The sequence below is a fragment of the Zalophus californianus genome, chromosome X (genome assembly GCF_009762305.2).
Source record: "Zalophus californianus isolate mZalCal1 chromosome X, mZalCal1.pri.v2, whole genome shotgun sequence".
Lineage (NCBI taxonomy): Eukaryota > Metazoa > Chordata > Mammalia > Carnivora > Otariidae > Zalophus > Zalophus californianus.
The window spans coordinates 83,282,650-83,299,783 of record NC_045612.1 but is presented as its reverse complement, the minus strand read 5'-3'; the positions used below and the strand labels follow the sequence as shown (position 1 = coordinate 83,299,783).

Here is a 17,134-nt window from a genome sequence, read left to right as displayed (position 1 = left end):
CTCCTTTGTTGTACACAGTGCAAATACTTTTTCCCAGTTTAAGAAGTCATCTGCCTTTTCTTTATAACTATTATTTTTACATAAAATCTGTCAATTTTTAAAATGGCTTATAGGTTTTCTGACTTAGGAAATCCTTCCTCATGAAAGATGTTAAAGAGCTGCCTATATTTACTTCTAAATAGGTTTGTAGGATCCATGTGACTAGTGTAAAGAAATGATCTCAACACATTTTTCCCTCAGTCAATTGTCCCACTTTTCTTTATAAACAACACAACGCTTACTATTTCATTCTGCAGACATATTTGTCTGTTCCTATGCCAATTAAAAAAACTTAAAACATACTGAATAATGCATGCTTGCAATCACTCTTTTGCTCCCACCAGTTATCTGTATGTGTACCAAGCCAGGTGTTTGTCTCTAAACTCATTTATGTCAGTTGTATATAAGTAAGTTAAAATATTATATAGAACAATGATTTAAACTGAAAAGGGAACTATTTTTATAAAAACTAATCTGAGTATCTGGCAAAGACTAAAAAGGCAAGATGTTAAAATAAAAAGTGTTAAATTAGGGAAAAGAGATTCGGGGTAAATTATAAAAATTTCTAATTCTGTATTCAGGTTCCTTTACAAACTGAAGTCTTTATACCATTGTTGCTCTACTTTAAAGAAATCAGAGATGATAGTTGTAGTTTACGTAAGTAAGAGAACAGACTATTTCTGACTCCAAGTAGTGTCTGTGGCCTTACATTAGAAAGTTAGGAAAAGGAATTGACATTTGTGTTTCAGTTTTTAAAAAGTGGTATGTACTGGGGCACCTAAGTGGCTAGTCAGTTAAGCATCAGACTCTTGATTTTGGCTCAGGTCGTGATCTCAGGGTCATGGGCTCTGCTCTCAGTCCGGAGTCTGCCCGAGATTCTCTCTCCCTTTGCCCCCTTCACACCCCACCCCCACCCCCGGGCTCACACTCTTCCTCTCTAAAAATAAAATCTTTTTAAAAAGTGGTATGTAGTAATGACATTTTTAAAAAGATCTGCTTTAACATTTTAACAATAATTAACCTAACAACTGTTGACCCTAATTTGATCAAAGAGGGCTTCTACTATATTGCGTCTTCCCATGCAGAAAATGGTATCATCTGTCTCTACTCACAAATTTAGATCATCTTTTAAATCTGTAAATAAAGGTTTAGTTTTGTTCTAACAGATCTTAAATACTGCTGGTTACCTTTATTTTCTTTTACTTATTTATGCAAACCATCTAATTATTGCCCATTCACATTCCTTTCTCCTTGCCAAAGGCAACACTTTTCACTTCTTATATCTATAATTTTTTTCAAAACTTTATGTTGCTCTGTGTGTACATTTTTAAGTTTCAGAAATGGTACTGAGCAATAAACATTTTTAACCACCCCCCCGGCATTATTTTTAAAAGCTACTGATGTTACTACATGTACTATTTGGTTCACTGCTTCTAAGTGCTACATATTCCATAATATGCATGCAGCACATTTTACTTACCCAATCTACTAACTGCCACAATGATGCAGTATTTTCCCGGATGTTACCTTATGGAATAATGTGAAATCATCTTTGGGATATATACCCAGAAGTAACCAGTCAAGGGTTCCTACAGCCTCACATGCCTGCTAACACTTACCATTACACAGTTTTCTAATTTGTTAATCTGGTAGTTTTATAAGCTGTATTTCTCTAATTACTAATGAGTTTCAACATCTATTAATGTGCTGAATTCCCTGGTCTGTGAATTATCTATCCATAGTCTTTGTTTATCCTGGTTAATTTGGAGGTGTTCCTTAAATATACTACAATGACAAAGTCCCTTGACAGTTTTTTAAAAAGATTTATTTATTTTAGGGAGAAAGGGACAGAAGGAGAGAGAGAGAGAGTCTCATGCAGACTCCACACCGAGTGCGGAGCCCAACATGCGGCTCGATCCCATGACCCTGAGATCACAACCTAAACCAAACCCAAGAGTCGGACGCTCAACTGACTGTGCCACCGTGGCACACCACCCCTGACAGTTTTAAAACATGGCTAAACATTTATCCATCTATCACTACTCTGTAAAGTTTTATCTTTGGCAGTGCTGCTTATTGTTGTACACAGGCCAGCTGATATTCCACCAATTGTTCGAATGTGGTATTGGTCCATGACAAAATGAGTTTGCACCAGAATGTTAGTCAGCCATATCAGTAAGTACACTGTTTATTCCAACTGATGTTTTTCTTGTTCAAGGAAGCAGTGTGCTGATTTACATTCCAATGTGAGCGCCCATATCGCAGTGAGTTATGATGTTTTTCATTGAAAGGAAGTCTTAATTTTGTATGATCAAATTTAAATTTTTACGATAAGATTTATGCTTTGGGTTTTTTAAGAGTTCCTTCACTACCAGTAAGTCACAATATAATCTTCTACATTACCTTCTCTTAACGTATGGTTTTACCCATTATGGCTTATTTTAATATACTCGTTGATACCGTGAATAGGGTCTTTTTTCTAATCATCTAATTGGTTATTACTAATGTATAGACGAAATATTTGTTTCTGTATAGTCATCATTTACTTGGCTACCTCACTATACTTTTATTAGTTCTAATAATTTTATACTGTCTCCCCAGAAAACCAAAAGTCTCAATCCTATCACCTTCAAATAATAGTAAGTTTTTTTTTAAGCCTTTATTTGTTTGAGAGAGAGAGAGAACACACACGAGTGGGGGGGGGAGGCAGAGGAAGAGAGAGAAGCAGGCTCCCTGCTGAGTAGGGAGCATGATGCGGGGCTGGATCCCAATACCCTGGAATCATGACCTTAGCCAAAGGCAGACAAGTGACTGAGCCACAGGTGCCCCAAGTTTTCTCTTTTAATACGTATCCTTCATTTCTTCCTTTTCTCTTGTATTTGTTAGGACCTCTACTATAAATTTAAGTGGCAAAAGTAATAGCATTTTTGCGTGACTTTTGAATCCAATGGAGATACTTCAGTTTTTCCATTATGACTTCTGGTAGATGACTTATAAATTTAAATTTTGTCTTCCTAGCTTTCTAAGAGTTTATATTAGTTTTAATTAATGTGCTGAATTTTATCCAATGCTTTTGAAGCATCTATTGAAATATGGCTTCTTTTACCTCTGTTACTTGGAAAGCCAACACTGAAGTGTCTTACGTTTTTTAATAACATGAGAAAATTATGTTAACAGAACAGGTCGCACATCTGTATATACACATTTGCAAATACAATTAGAAAATATACTCAAATTTTGAAGGAAGCTCCATCTGGATGAATTAAAGGTGATATTCTCTTTATACTCTTCTGTATGTCCTAGAATTTTCACAATACATGGTATATATTATATCATTCAAAAATGATTTTTAAGGAGGGGTGCCTAGGTGGTGCAGTCGGTTGAGCATCCAACTCTTCGTTTCAGCTCAGGTTGTGATCTCAGGGTCGTGAGATTGAGCCCTGCATCGGGCTCTGCACTCAGTGTGGAGTATGCTTGAAACTCTCTTTCTTCTGCCTCTGCTCCTCCACCCCCACCCCTGGCTCTCTCTCCCTCTCTAAAATAAATAAATAGATTTTTTTGGGGGGGGGGATTTTTAAGGAGTCATGTACCTAAAAATAGCCTGAAACTTGAGTTATATTATTTATGATGTAATCATTAATTGGCTTTTAAAAAGTCAGCCTTACCAATTTTTTTTTAAAGATTTTATTTATTTGACACAGAGAGAGAGCCACAAGCAGGGGGAGTGGCAGGGAGAGGGAAAAACAGGCTCCCTGCTGAGCAGGGAGCATGTGGGGTTCGATCCCAGGACCCTGGGATCATGACCTGAGCTGAAGGCAGTTGCTTAACTGACTGAACCACCAGGCACCCCTCAATTTTCTTCTAAGAAAGCTTTCTAGCAAAGCTTTCTACCTCTCTCAAACCCTAAGTACATATGATCAATTTTTCTCTAGGAACACTGGACAATAGTTTGGTTGAGTTACTTTTATATGAGAGTGGTTATTTTTTTTGCCTTCAATTATAATTACTACCATCACAAACCAATTACTGAGCATAGCACTAAGTATCCTACATTTTATTTTATTCTGAAACTACTCTTAAGGTAGATATACTAAATTCCCAGAGAAAACTGGTATCAGAGCTAATAAGCAGGGACAAGACTCAAATCCAGATTGCACCCTACTTCCTTCCTAAGTAGAATCTGATTATGAACTTTCTTTCTAGAAAAGTTGTTGCCATTTTTGAACAAAGAGTGATTCTGCTTTGTGAGTAGAGATTCATGGAATCCCTCAAAATCTTTGTAACAACTAAGAATACTTCTTAGGTTTTGGGGTAAACTTAGTTAAGGGGCCCCCACAGTTCTATTCAATTAGGCCAGTAAACTTATGGATAGTAATCCATTTTGACAATGTAAAAAACACCTGTGAAAAGGAACTATATGGTCCAATTTTTGTGCTCTTCCACTCTTTACCCATGACTCACCTCTGCCAAGTGTTGTAGCCGGGTTAGCAGTGGGGTTCTCTTGTCAGATCCAAGGCGTGTGATATAGTTTGATCTTTTGCTAAATACATACAGAAGATTTAGGACTGCCAGCACCACTTGCATATCAGAGGAAGCCAATAAAGTTGTCAAATGCTACAGGGAACAAAAAGGGCAAGATTACGGTATTGGGCACACTAGGCCTTGAAAACTTAAAATGCCTATGTAGTAATAGATTTGTTCATATACACAAAGCTATCAAGGAGTTTAACAATACAAAAAGCTATTTATGAGTATTTCAGCACCTACAACATGCAACCTTGTCCCCAAGCAGCTTATAATCTGGCAGCAAGCCAGAAAGTCCAAGTTTAAAAAAGAAAGAAAAGAAAAGAAAAGAAAAGAAAAAAGTGAGCAGCAGCTCAAAATTGCACAGGTGTCCCCACGGGAAAAAACAGATTACAAAAGAGACAAACGTGATTTTTAATACAAAGTGGAACTTAAGAACATTAAGTCTCCAACTAGACTAAAAGTATTGTGAAAGAAAGATAATTTTATGCTCCTTCTTTATCCTTTGACAAATATAAAACTGGAACTAATTAAAATGCAGGGTCCTCCATAGAGAAGCTAAAGATAGCAACAGCTGGTGGCATTTATGACTGTTACAGTATAGTGTATGTAACAGTAATCCAAAAGTGACTAGATTTTTTAATAAAATCAAAGTTCATCATATATTGAAGCATTTGGTCAGTGTTAAAATCATGATGTCATTTAGTTGGCAAGAAACCTAGGTATTTCTGGTTGCTGATAATCCTGAAGGCTATGGACTTCCTTTTGCAACTAATCTATTTTATCTTTAACAGACTGCTTATCCGTTCCTCACTTAAAACCGTGGGTGCGATACTTTAGTTCAGTTATTCCACTTTTCCCAAGCCATTTCCTTTAAATTCTGATCCTATTTCTTTACCAAAGACTTGGGAAAATAAACACAACAGGTCACTTAGGCAATGAGTAATGTATCAAGGAAATCAAACTATTTCTAACAGTTTAAGTGATCTGGGGCTGCTCTAATAACCTGGAACAAAGATCAATTTTTGCAAATTCCCAAGAATACTTCAATACATGTATTACATTCTCATTAATTTCTTGAATCTGGAAAGGCAGAGTGAAGGTGACAATAAAGAACCTTCCCAGCAACCTGTGAAGGGTATCTATATCCAAAAAACATCATCATTGTCTTTGACACCGAAAACCCCAGACCTCCATAATGAAAAGGAAAGAAGCAATTATCAGAAAGAAATAGCAATTTCTTTATCTCTGGACATGAAAAATAATACTTGAGATCACATAGGCTTGAACCTCTCCTACCTCTATGGAACTGTACAGATGCCGGGAAAAGCTGTACTCAATGAGCAAGGCTGTGAAGTTCAACACAGCCAAGAGAAGCATTTTCAGTTGTTCTCTTTCTGGCCTATCACATACGAGCATCCATGACATATTCTCCACTGTTTGTCCAGCATCTGCCAGAATTCCATCAAAGCGGTCCAACAGATCCACCCAGTGGTATAACTCACACTAGAGAAGGGAAGAGAAAGAGGAACATCAGAGAATAAGGTACTAAGTACCATGTGGGTGCCTTGCTACAAGTGATTGCTGAGCGTGACACCTAGACAAGTTCACTTCCCACCTTTGCTTCTCTTTAAAACCCCCCACCAGTACAGAAACCTATATGAGAAATATCATACTCTGAGGCATATAAACCTGAGTTCATTATTACATCAGTGCATCAAGTACACATGTGCTAACACCAGCAGACACCTTAACTAGGCTTTAGAGAGAGAATTCTGGCTACATTCTGAGGTCTACAAATACAATGACTCTCCCTGCCAGAACCCATTTTATCAGAAGTGTTATCTAAAGATTTTTTTAGAGTTATCTAAAGAAGATTCTTTTAACTATCTCAAACTCATATTGTCAAACTAAAGGAATTCTGTGGTTGAAATTCTTTATCATCACCTGTGTAAACATTCTTCATCCTCAGCTAGCAAAATTTTCTTTCACATTTTTCAATATTTCCTTGGTGTTCACAAGCTAAAAGTTACTGGTCTAGAGCTGTATTAGACATACACTAGATACTTATTAAGTAACTGATGAATGATGCTACCTCATTGTGGTTTCTCTTTCCGTATCAGAGAACACAAAATGATGTACTAGTCCAGGGAGCCCTGTCTGTTGGGAGCATGGGTTCACATACCTTCCCAATGTTCCATGTTTTGATCTGCTGCAGTTCCAAGAGGAGTTGCTCATCATTACAAACTTTGAGTTTGTCTATTAAGGCTCTGCAGTCTGCAGGCTGAGAAAAACAGGTATTCAAAGAGTGTTTTGGAGGATGAGGGGTACACAAAAACAAAGAATGGGAAAAGGAATCTTTAGGCTAACACACTCAGCAATTTAACTTCTGAAAGAATATACTATATTAGAAAATGGGAAATTTGCCAATCACTTGGGATTAAAGGGAAATATTATAATAAAACAATCCATCTGTGCATTTTTAACTTGGATAAACTTGTAGACAATCTACTTGGAAGGGTACCGACAACAGAAATAAAGGAAACGAGATAGACACCAATAAAAACAAAATGAAAGACTCTGTACCACAGTATGAAAGTTAACTGGAATGCCTGGTAAGAAATGTTGAATCAGAGGAACACTGAAAAACCCTAGTGAATTCACAGTTAAAGGTGAAGATTAGCACTGGCTGTATTTCTCTGCAACATTAAACCCTCTAACTGTAGGAGGGCAAAGACCTTCTGAACTTTCTAATACTGGGACTTCATTCTTACAGGATTCCCACTGCCATATATTCCTGCTCTCTTTTACTGATGAAAAGGCCTGTTTTTCAGGTAACAAGGCATGGACTGAGAGCTTATAGTAAAGTTTCTGAATGTGGAGAAGGAAGAAGGCTAGGGACTGGGACAGAGAAGTCTTCTATTAATGGATGGCAGCTGGAAATGATTACACTGGCTTTTTTTCTCTGTAAAGCAATATGGTATCCTGGAAACGGGCCTAGATTTGCAACCAAACAAAACTGGGTTCAGTTCTTAGCTTGATGTTTAATAAGCTGTTTGATCATGAGCTAGTCCAATCTCTCAGCCAGTTTTCTTACCAGGAAAAGAGACCTAATAACTACCTTGATAATGTGAGGTTCAAATGTTTGCCACATACTAAAGCACTTATTTCACATAACAGGGGCTTAAAATATTGAGAGACAGCATACTACTACAAAGAGTATGGGCTTTGGAATTAGATAGCTGGTAAGCTACCTCTTTGAATCTTAGTATCCTCTTCTGCAAAATGAACTAACGCCACCTATTTATCCAGCAACATTGTTGTGAGATTTAAACTAGAGGTGTTTTCAGTACCCAAAACACAACATGGAAAAACAGGGTTGTTTAAAGGTCTTTAAGCTAAGTCCCAAACCTTTCTCCCTCTGAGGAAGCATTATTAAGAGCTACCTGAAATTTTTGTGGTAATGCATGTAAAATCCTTGGCATAAAATCCTTCCATTAACAGGCCTGCACTTTTTTCTTCTCTCCCTGAAGTCATATACATTGAGGGAGAGGTGATGAAGCAAGAGAAACATAACATGGGAGTCTAAACCACCTGCTCATGTAATTCACTTGTGCTTTCTGGACCTATTCAGGCTTAGTATCAAATATACCACTTCAATGTCTAATGAAATGCAGTTATACAGATCCAATTTTTTGATTCTGTGGGTTAGATTACACCCAATTCATGATGAACATTTGATTCCTATAATCACTTGACATCTCAATCAGGCATTCAGTCTGTATCAAGTTTCAGTTGCAAGCCAGAAGCTGCTTTTCTGAATGTTAGAATAGTTGTTGGCAGACAACGGCCTTGCCAAAATTCTAGGAATCTCAGCTGCACTTCTATCACAGCTTGCCAGAGGCATCTTTGGCTGACACCTAAATCAGACGTCTTATTCTACTAGGTCAAAATGTCCACATAGTAGGGCAGCTTATATCATAACCTGAACCTTTCTCAGACTTTTCTAGATCCAGACCTCACTATTACTTTAGAGGTTATCCAGTAAATGAATCGAAACAACAAGCCCAAATCTGATGTATGCTGGTTCCAAAATCCAAACAGGCACCTCCTATGTTGTTCCTCTGTCTTCATGGTATATGGTACAAGGCACAGCAATTCATCTCTCACTTTAGAAGGGAAATCTTGATATTTCCCAGACCTCTGGACTCCTAGAAACTTTCCTGATGTGGAAGACCCTGAAGCTTCAAAGGGCAGTCAGTCTCTGGCATACATATTTTCTGCTCACAAGATACAGTCAGCATAATGGCATCAATTTAATATACCAGCATGATGTTCTGTTTTATCAGCAGTCTCAAGGTCCCTACGGACCTTGTGGTTTGCAGAATGCACCAGGGACAAAAGTCTATCTTTACCATCTTGTTCCTGCTACATAAATGCAAACTGATTGTTATTTTCCTTCTCCAGGTAATGCAAAAGAAAGCACTTGCCAGTTCAATGGATGCATACTAATCGCCAAGGTTCACATTGACTTGCTCCAATAAAGATATCAAATCTAGGGGAAAATCCTTTGCACAGTTGTTGATATACAAAGTGATCAATAAATGCATTTCTTGTGTAGCCACTACTATGGAAAACTGTGGAGATCCCTTAAAAAAATTAAAAATAGAACTACCATATGATCCAGCAATTCCACTTCTGGGTATTTAACCCAAGAAAATAAAACAGTAATTTGAAAGGATATATGCACCCCCATGTTCACTGTAACATTATTTACAACAGCCAAGATATGGAAACAACCTAAGAGTCCATGGACAGATGAATGGATAAAGATGGGGTGTACATATACAGTGAAATACTATAAAAAAGAATGAAATCTTGCCATTTATGACAACAATTATGGATGGACCTTGAGGGCATTATGCTAAGTGAAGGAAGTTAGAGAAAGACAAATACCATATAATCTCAACTTATACACAGATTCAAAAAACAAAAAGCAAATTTAAAAGACCCAAGCTCATAGATACAGAGAATAAACTGGTGATTGCCATAGGCGGACAGGTGGGAAAAATGGGTAAAGGGGGTCAAAAGGTAAAAAAAAATTTTAAATGTCCTTAAAAATAATACCTAGTATTAACCACAGTACAGAAAATTAGGTATGCTGCTCAAGGAAACTAAGCATCTTCAAGCCTTAAAAATTTATAGGGAGGGCACCTGGGTGGCTCAGTCAGTTGGTTAAGTGTCTGCCTTCGGCTCAGGTCATGATCTCAGGGTCCTGGGATCAAGCCCCACGTTGGACTCTCTGCTCAGCAGGGAGTCTGCTTCTCCCGCTCCCTCTGTGCTCTCTCTCTCTCCCTCTCACTCTCTCGCAAGTAAAAAATAAATAAAATCTTTAAGAAAAAAAATGTATAGGCAATGATCTAAAAATTCCAATTCCAGGACTTTATCCTAAGTAATTAGCTAGGAGCTATCAAATGTTGTGAGCCAGGAATGTGTGTATAGGTGTGACCCCAAGAACAAATCTGTACCAATCCACTAGGTAAAAGAAGAAAAAATTTAATTTGCATTTCTCTGATTATGTATAAGGTTATTCTGGAAGTTTAATGAATTTGTTCTTTTCTGAAATGACTATGTCCATTTTGTCATTGGGATATTCATCTCTCCTACTGATGTAGCTACTACAGTTCACTGCTGAACGACATGGGGGTTGGGGTGCTGACTATCCTCCATGCAGTAAAAAACCTAAGTAGAATTTTTGACTCCCTAAAACCTTAACTATTAATAGCCTACTGTTGACTGGAAGCCTTACGGGTAACATAAACACTCAACACATATTTTTATGGTATGTATATTATATACTGTATTCTTATAATAAACTAGAAAAAAGTTATGATTTTTAGAAAAATAAGAAATATACATTTACAATACTATATTTATTGAAAAATATCCATATATAAGTAGAACTGTGCAGTTCAAACCCATATTGTTCAAGGGTCAACTGTGTATTAGGTTACAAATATTTCCCTCGGCTCGTCATGTGCCTTTTTACTTTGGATATATTACTTTACGCTTCTTTTTTTTCCCTTTGTTTTAATGCTTGGAAGTGCCATCCCCATCTAACACCAGGTAAATATTCATTTATATTTCACCAAGAATTTATTTCTTTTAAAAATATTTGACTTTTAATTTATCTAGAATTTCTTCAATATAATAGTTCCCACCCCTCAAAAGTCAAAACAATTTTCCTGACAGTTTCTCGATTAATATTGTCCTTCCCTACCAATAATTCCTATAATTATCATGTTAAGTTCTTACGCACATGTACACTAGGATCCTTTCCTAGGTTATCTTCTTACACGGATGCCACAGTTTTATTTTTTTTAAAGATTTTATTTATTTGACAGAGAGAGAGAGAGAGTGAGAGCACAAGCAGAGGGAGCAGGGGAGGGAGAAGCAGGCTCCCCACTGAGCAGGGAGCCTGATGCGGGGCTTGATCCCAAGACCCTGGAATCATGACCAGAGCCAAAGGCAGGCGCTTAACCAACTAAGCCACCAGGTGCCCCGATGCCACTGTTTTAATTTGTGTAGTTTAAGGCAAGTTTTCTTTTTGCTCTTTTGTTTCCAAAATAATTTGAGTATATAACTGTCAAAAATTCAAGATGCCAAAACACATCAAAAACAAAATCAAAAGGAAAGTATCCATAGATATATGAAAGTGAACATACTTGATATGTATGGCACTCAGTAAAAAACCTGATATTCCAATGTCAAATACAAAATGACCAGCATGAGCAGACAACCAATATAAGGCCAATAAATTTGAAAATATATGTAATTAAAGCATGAAAATTAAAACCATGAAATATTTCCCCTACTTATTAACAAAAATCTAAAAGATAACCTGTAATGTTGATGAGGGTATGGGAAGACAGCATTTCTCACATTCATTAGTATAATGCTTAACAAAAAAGAGCGGGAGAATGTCCATGCAATAATCTTTTAAAGACTAGAAGAAATATAGCAAAATGTTAATAGTGATATCCATGGTCATACTTGCCAGGTAGCTACAGTTTTTAAAAAATCAAATGGCTTGTATTTAGAAAATGAACTAATTGATTATGTGCCAGATACTTTGCTAAGCATCTGCCTCACATCAAGGAAAGAAAAATTATCAACCCTGTTTCACAGCTGTGAAAATCAGGTCACAAAAATCTAGTGATTTAAACTCATGTCTAATTCCAAAGCTCGTGCTCCTTGAACTACAACATAATGGGATCTACAGGAGTGTCATAATAACGCAATACTTTCTTAACCTCAAAATGCAGTTTAAGCCGGCTGACAGAATATCGGACTAAACCTGGGATTTCTACTGCTGACAGGATCAACTGACATGGTCAACCAATACACAGGTTAATACAGGTTAAGCTGAATTGTATGATTAAGAATCTATAATTTTAAAAAAGCTACAACACTGGCCTCACAAGAAATCTAGTTAAGAAAGGTGTTACCACTTTAATTTTCAAGAAAACAAAATTGAAAAAGAACCCACAAGTACAGACAGAATTTGAATCCACATCTGCTCTTTCCGTTATACCACACTGCCTTCCAACACACAGAAGACAGCAGCCAGGGAGCCTACTTCAGGTACATAAAGCTACAAACAGTTTAGTGCTCACTTTCCACTGGTGACTAGCTTATTCACTTTTTTAATCAAGCGAAGTTCAAAAGTAAATTTGACCGTTTCAAAACAACTTGCTGTTTTATTGCACTTTGTATATATAAGTGATGACACAGTTTGAAGATCAATATGGTTGAAGTGATTGCCCGGACTTTTTCTGAAATGAAAAAATAGAGCATACTTCTGGATACTTACAGCCTCAGTAGGTGTCTTTTTCAGTTTAGTCCTGTCTACTTTCATGTTTTCGATTTTCTGTTTTATGATCTGAAAAGAAATTTCCCAAAAAAGTGAGAACTTAAAGTTGCAATCTTGAGTACTATATGCTTGACATAAATAAGACAGAATGAAGAACATGCAAAATGCTTAAAGCAAAAACTCTGGAGTTATGATGCCATGCCAACTAGAGGCACAGCTATGAGGTAGGGAAGAAAAAGGAATCTCTCCAGACAAAATTGGCCCACATCCATATGTTGCATAAGACTGCAATCAATTTAAGCCAAAATTAAAACACTTTTTAAAAAACAAACCTCTCAAACTCATAACTGAAAATAAAAGATCACAATGTTTTTAACACACCTCAGGATGGAAAAATTCACCATATCCTTGTAGTTTTCTGGAAAATTTAGCAATTCTACTTCTGGGAATTTATCCAAAGAAAATCATAAGGAAGAACACAAATATTTAACCACAAGAATCTATACTGCATGACCACATGTAATAGTGACAAATTGGAAAGGACCAAATGTCCAAAAAGGATTGGTTTAAAATGAAATTTACACACACAACTGTTATAAACACTGCACACAATTACGTAACAAAAAGATATTCATGGTGAAATAAAAAGGTTATAAAACAAACAGTATAAACCTATGTCTAAACTGCTTAGAAGGGGTATGCATCAAAATGTTAACTCATTGTTAACCAAAAGGATTAGGTATACACATCTCTGTATCTTTTATTGTTTTAACCAATAAAAATATATTAGTTGTGTTAGAAGAACAAAAGCAACACGACACTTTTATTTTTAAATTAGAAAATGAGGTATAAGACTCCCACTAGAAATGTCCTAAGCACAGAACACAAATCATTTTTACTAAGGCCATTTAATTTAGAAGGCACAAAAGTGGGCAACCCACAGTATAAACCTATGTGATCTTTCATGGCAGACAAGGGACAGAAAGAAATAAAGGTTTCTCCCATTAGCAACTAGGACACATGGACAGAAGTAGAGGTGAACTGAAAGCTCTTTACACACCAAGGATTCTCCTACTAATAATGTTATTTGCTACACAGCAGTAACTGAAGGTCAATGTCTCTCCCCCAAGAAGGCTGTCAGAGTATAAAGCTGACCAAGCACAAGTATAAAATTCAGGTATCTTTTGGCCTCGACTTTAGTCCGGTACTGTGGAAATAAAGTGTATTTGCCTACATGGTTGGCATCTATTTAACCAATGGACACTTCAGGAAGAACTGGTGAAACATCCAGAGTATATTCTAAAATGCTTTCATAGAGACAGATACACACACACACACACACACACACACAGTTTTCCCTCTATGGTTCACATGTTAGGATATGAAATTCCAGATTACTTTTTAAAAACTTATCTCAGAATATAAAAGAAAATGAACAAAATGCCTGCTGCCTACAACTTCCAAATATCTAAAACAAGACCAACAGGATTCTGGCAACGATCTGATCCATGTAGTGGAAATTTAAGTGAGCTACTTGTATTCAGTTTTGGCTTTTTCTCACAAAACTTCTCACACTCATTCCCTAAAACAAGCAGCTATCACACTATTGTGGCTGCAGTCCTTTGCTGGGAGGCTCTGAGACTACCTCTACTGAGTAGCAGCCAGCCCCAACACCATACAACCCAAATCACTGAATGCCTTCCTTCCAAAATTAGAAACAAGGTAAGGATGTCCATTCTCACCACTTTATTCAACACAGTGTTGGAAGTTCTAGCCACTGTAATAAGGTAAGAAAATTAAATAACAGGTATATATATCAGAAAGGAAAAACAAAATTCCCTATTTGCAGATGACAAAGGATTAATCTAGTAGAAAATCCACCAATGTTACAAAAAAACCACTCCCAGAACTAATAAATGATCTCAGTAGAGTTGCAGGATCCAAGATAAACATACACAAATCAATCTATTTCTATATACTGGCAATGAACACATAAACTCCAAACTTTAAAAGTATACCACCACTCACAATTGCTCAAAACAAAACTCTAAAATACTTAGGTGTAAATCTAACAAAGCATGTATAGGACTTGTATGTTGAAAACTACAAAATGTTGATTAAAAAAAAAACCAAAGAGCTAAATATATGAAGATATACTATGCTCACAGGACTCAACAACACAGTAAAGAAGTCAATTCCCCTCAAATTGATATACAGGTTTAATGCAGATCCTACCCAAATCCCAGCAAGATTTTTTTTGTAAATAAACTGAGATTATTCTAAAATGTATATGGGGTGCCTGGGTGGTACAGTTGAGCGTCTGACTCTTGGTTTCAGCTCAGGTTGTGATCTTAGGGTCGTGGGATCAAGCCCTGTGTCAGGCTCTGCACTCAGCACAGAGTCTTCTTAAGATTCTCTTTCCCTCTCCCTCTGCCCCTCCCACCCCGTGGACTCACCTGTGTGCTCTCTCTAAAATTAATAAATCTTTAAAATGTATATGGAAAGACAAAGGAACTACAAGAGCTAAAATAATTTTGAAAAAGAGGAGGTATCACTCTATCCAATTTCATGACATATATATATCTCCCTACAGTAGTTAAGATATATAATATATGTAGTATTGGAGGTGGGATAGATGCATGTATCAATCAGAACAGAGACTCAAGAAAGAGACTCATACAAATATGCCTGATTTTTTTTTGAGAGAGAGAGAGCATGGGGGGGGGGGGGGGAAGAAAGAAGGAATCTTAAGCAGGCTCCATGCCCAGCATGGGGCTTGACACAGGGTTCAATCTCACAACCCTGAGACTGTGACTTGAGCTGTAATCAAGAGTTGGGCGCTGAACCAACTGAGCCACCCAGGTGCCCCTACCCAATTATTTTTGACAAAGTTGAAAAAGCAATCCAAAGGATAGTTTCATCAACAAATGGTGCCAGAGCAAGTAGATATCTATAGGCAAAAGATGAACTTTGATCTAAGCCTCGTTCTTTATATAAAAATTAACTCAAAATGAATCATGTGGTGAGAATGTGGAGAAAAGTGAACCCTTGTGCACTGTTGGTGGGAATGTAAATTGGTGCAGCCAATATGGGAAAACACTATGGAGGTTCCTCAAAATATTAAAAATATGATCCAGCAATTCCATTTCTGGGTATTTAGCAAAAGGAAAACACTAACTTGAAAAGATCTATGCATCCCCATGTTTACTGCATTATTTACAATAGCCAAGACATGGGAGCAATCTAACTGTCCACTGATGGATGAGTGGATGGATACACACACACACACACACACACACACACACACACACACAGGAGTTATTAGCCAGCCATAAAAAAGAACGAAATCTTGCCATTGTGACAAATGGCTGGACCTTGAGGGCATTACGCTAAGTGAAGTAACTCAGAGAAAGACAAATACTGTATGGTCTCACTTACATGTAGAGTCTCAAAAAACAAAGTCCCAAAACACTGAACTCACAGATAGAACAGACTGGTAGATGCCAGAGGCAGGGGTGAGTGAAATGGGTGAAGGTGGTCAAAAGGTACCAACTTTTAGTTACAGAGCAAATAGGTTATGGTGATATAATGTGTAGCATGGTGACTATAGTTAATATTGTATTATACACTTGATAACTGCTAAGAGAGTAGATCTTAAAAGTTTTCATCTTAAGAAAAAATTCTAACTAGACTTACTGTGATCATTTCACAATATATACAATACCAAATCACTATTCTGTACACCTAAAACTATTATAATGTCATGTTATTATCTCAATTTAAAAAATGCAAAGTAAAAAAAAGGATCACAGACTTAAACGTAAAAGTATAAAAGGAAGAAAATATTTGCGACCTGTATACAGTATCTAGAATATATAAAAAACCTCACAATTCAACAAAAAACCAAACAATCCTCCAAAACAAGAGCACTGATTAACTTGCATTAATAAACAACTCCAACTCTTTTACTGACTTAAGAAAATGTAGATGAGATCACTGGCAAATCTTCACACATGTGTCTCACTTTAACCACAGCTGTTCTGACTTGGGATTCTGTACCAGCCAAGGGTCTGGGTCGAGAAAATAGACTCTGACTAAAGCAGAAAAATGACTTACTGGAAGGGTAACAGCTTAGGGAATCAATAGGAAGGCTTATAGATCCATATTCAGAAAATAGGAGGAACCAAGGGAGCTATGCTGCCTTGAACTTCAGCCAAGGACCTCCCACAGCTTAGTTGGGGGCGCCTCTATTGCCAACACCAGACTCTAGATGCCTGGAAGGTCCTGCTGTGGCAGAATGATTTCTGAACCGTCTCAGGTTATTTGCATCAGTGATTCTAGACACAAAAAAATCCCAAGTGTGAGCATCTAATCTGTCAAGAGTAGGTCCTAAGCCCAGGCCCTAGCTGTCAAGGTTCGGGGACAGCAAGTACATTTGGCTTTTTCCGTTTCCAGTGTTTGGGCTCCAAACTTTTCATAAACAGATTCAGATGATAGGCACCCAATTAAACAACCAAGCCAAAACAAATGAACGAACACACACATTCCCCTAACCAGTGCAACGTTAACCTGGTTTCTGTAATTTTGTTGCAAGAAACATCTATTGTTTAAAAAAGTATAATACTGTCCATGAGACATCAATTAAGAAAATTCAAGTTTTTTTTGGTTCTCTAAACTGGTTTCACAGTGGGAAGGAAA

General features: G+C 37.0%; 1 protein-coding gene across 12 annotated transcripts in view; it reads right to left on the bottom strand.

The window, feature by feature from the left end:
- HUWE1 (HECT, UBA and WWE domain containing E3 ubiquitin protein ligase 1) overlaps positions 1 to 17,134 on the bottom strand; it is a 162,969-nt gene that overhangs the window by 119,717 nt on the left and 26,118 nt on the right. For all 12 annotated transcript variants that reach the window (XM_027609586.1, XM_027609589.1, XM_027609595.2 and 9 more), the window contains 4 exons: positions 12,437 to 12,505; positions 6,749 to 6,847; positions 5,863 to 6,069; positions 4,501 to 4,653 (listed from right to left, as the gene is read on the bottom strand). In XM_027609586.1, coding sequence (XP_027465387.1) covers positions 4,501 to 4,653; positions 5,863 to 6,069; positions 6,749 to 6,847; positions 12,437 to 12,481 — 504 coding nt within the window. In that variant the 5' untranslated portion in view covers positions 12,482 to 12,505. The remainder of the gene's footprint in view (positions 1 to 4,500; positions 4,654 to 5,862; positions 6,070 to 6,748; positions 6,848 to 12,436; positions 12,506 to 17,134) is intronic.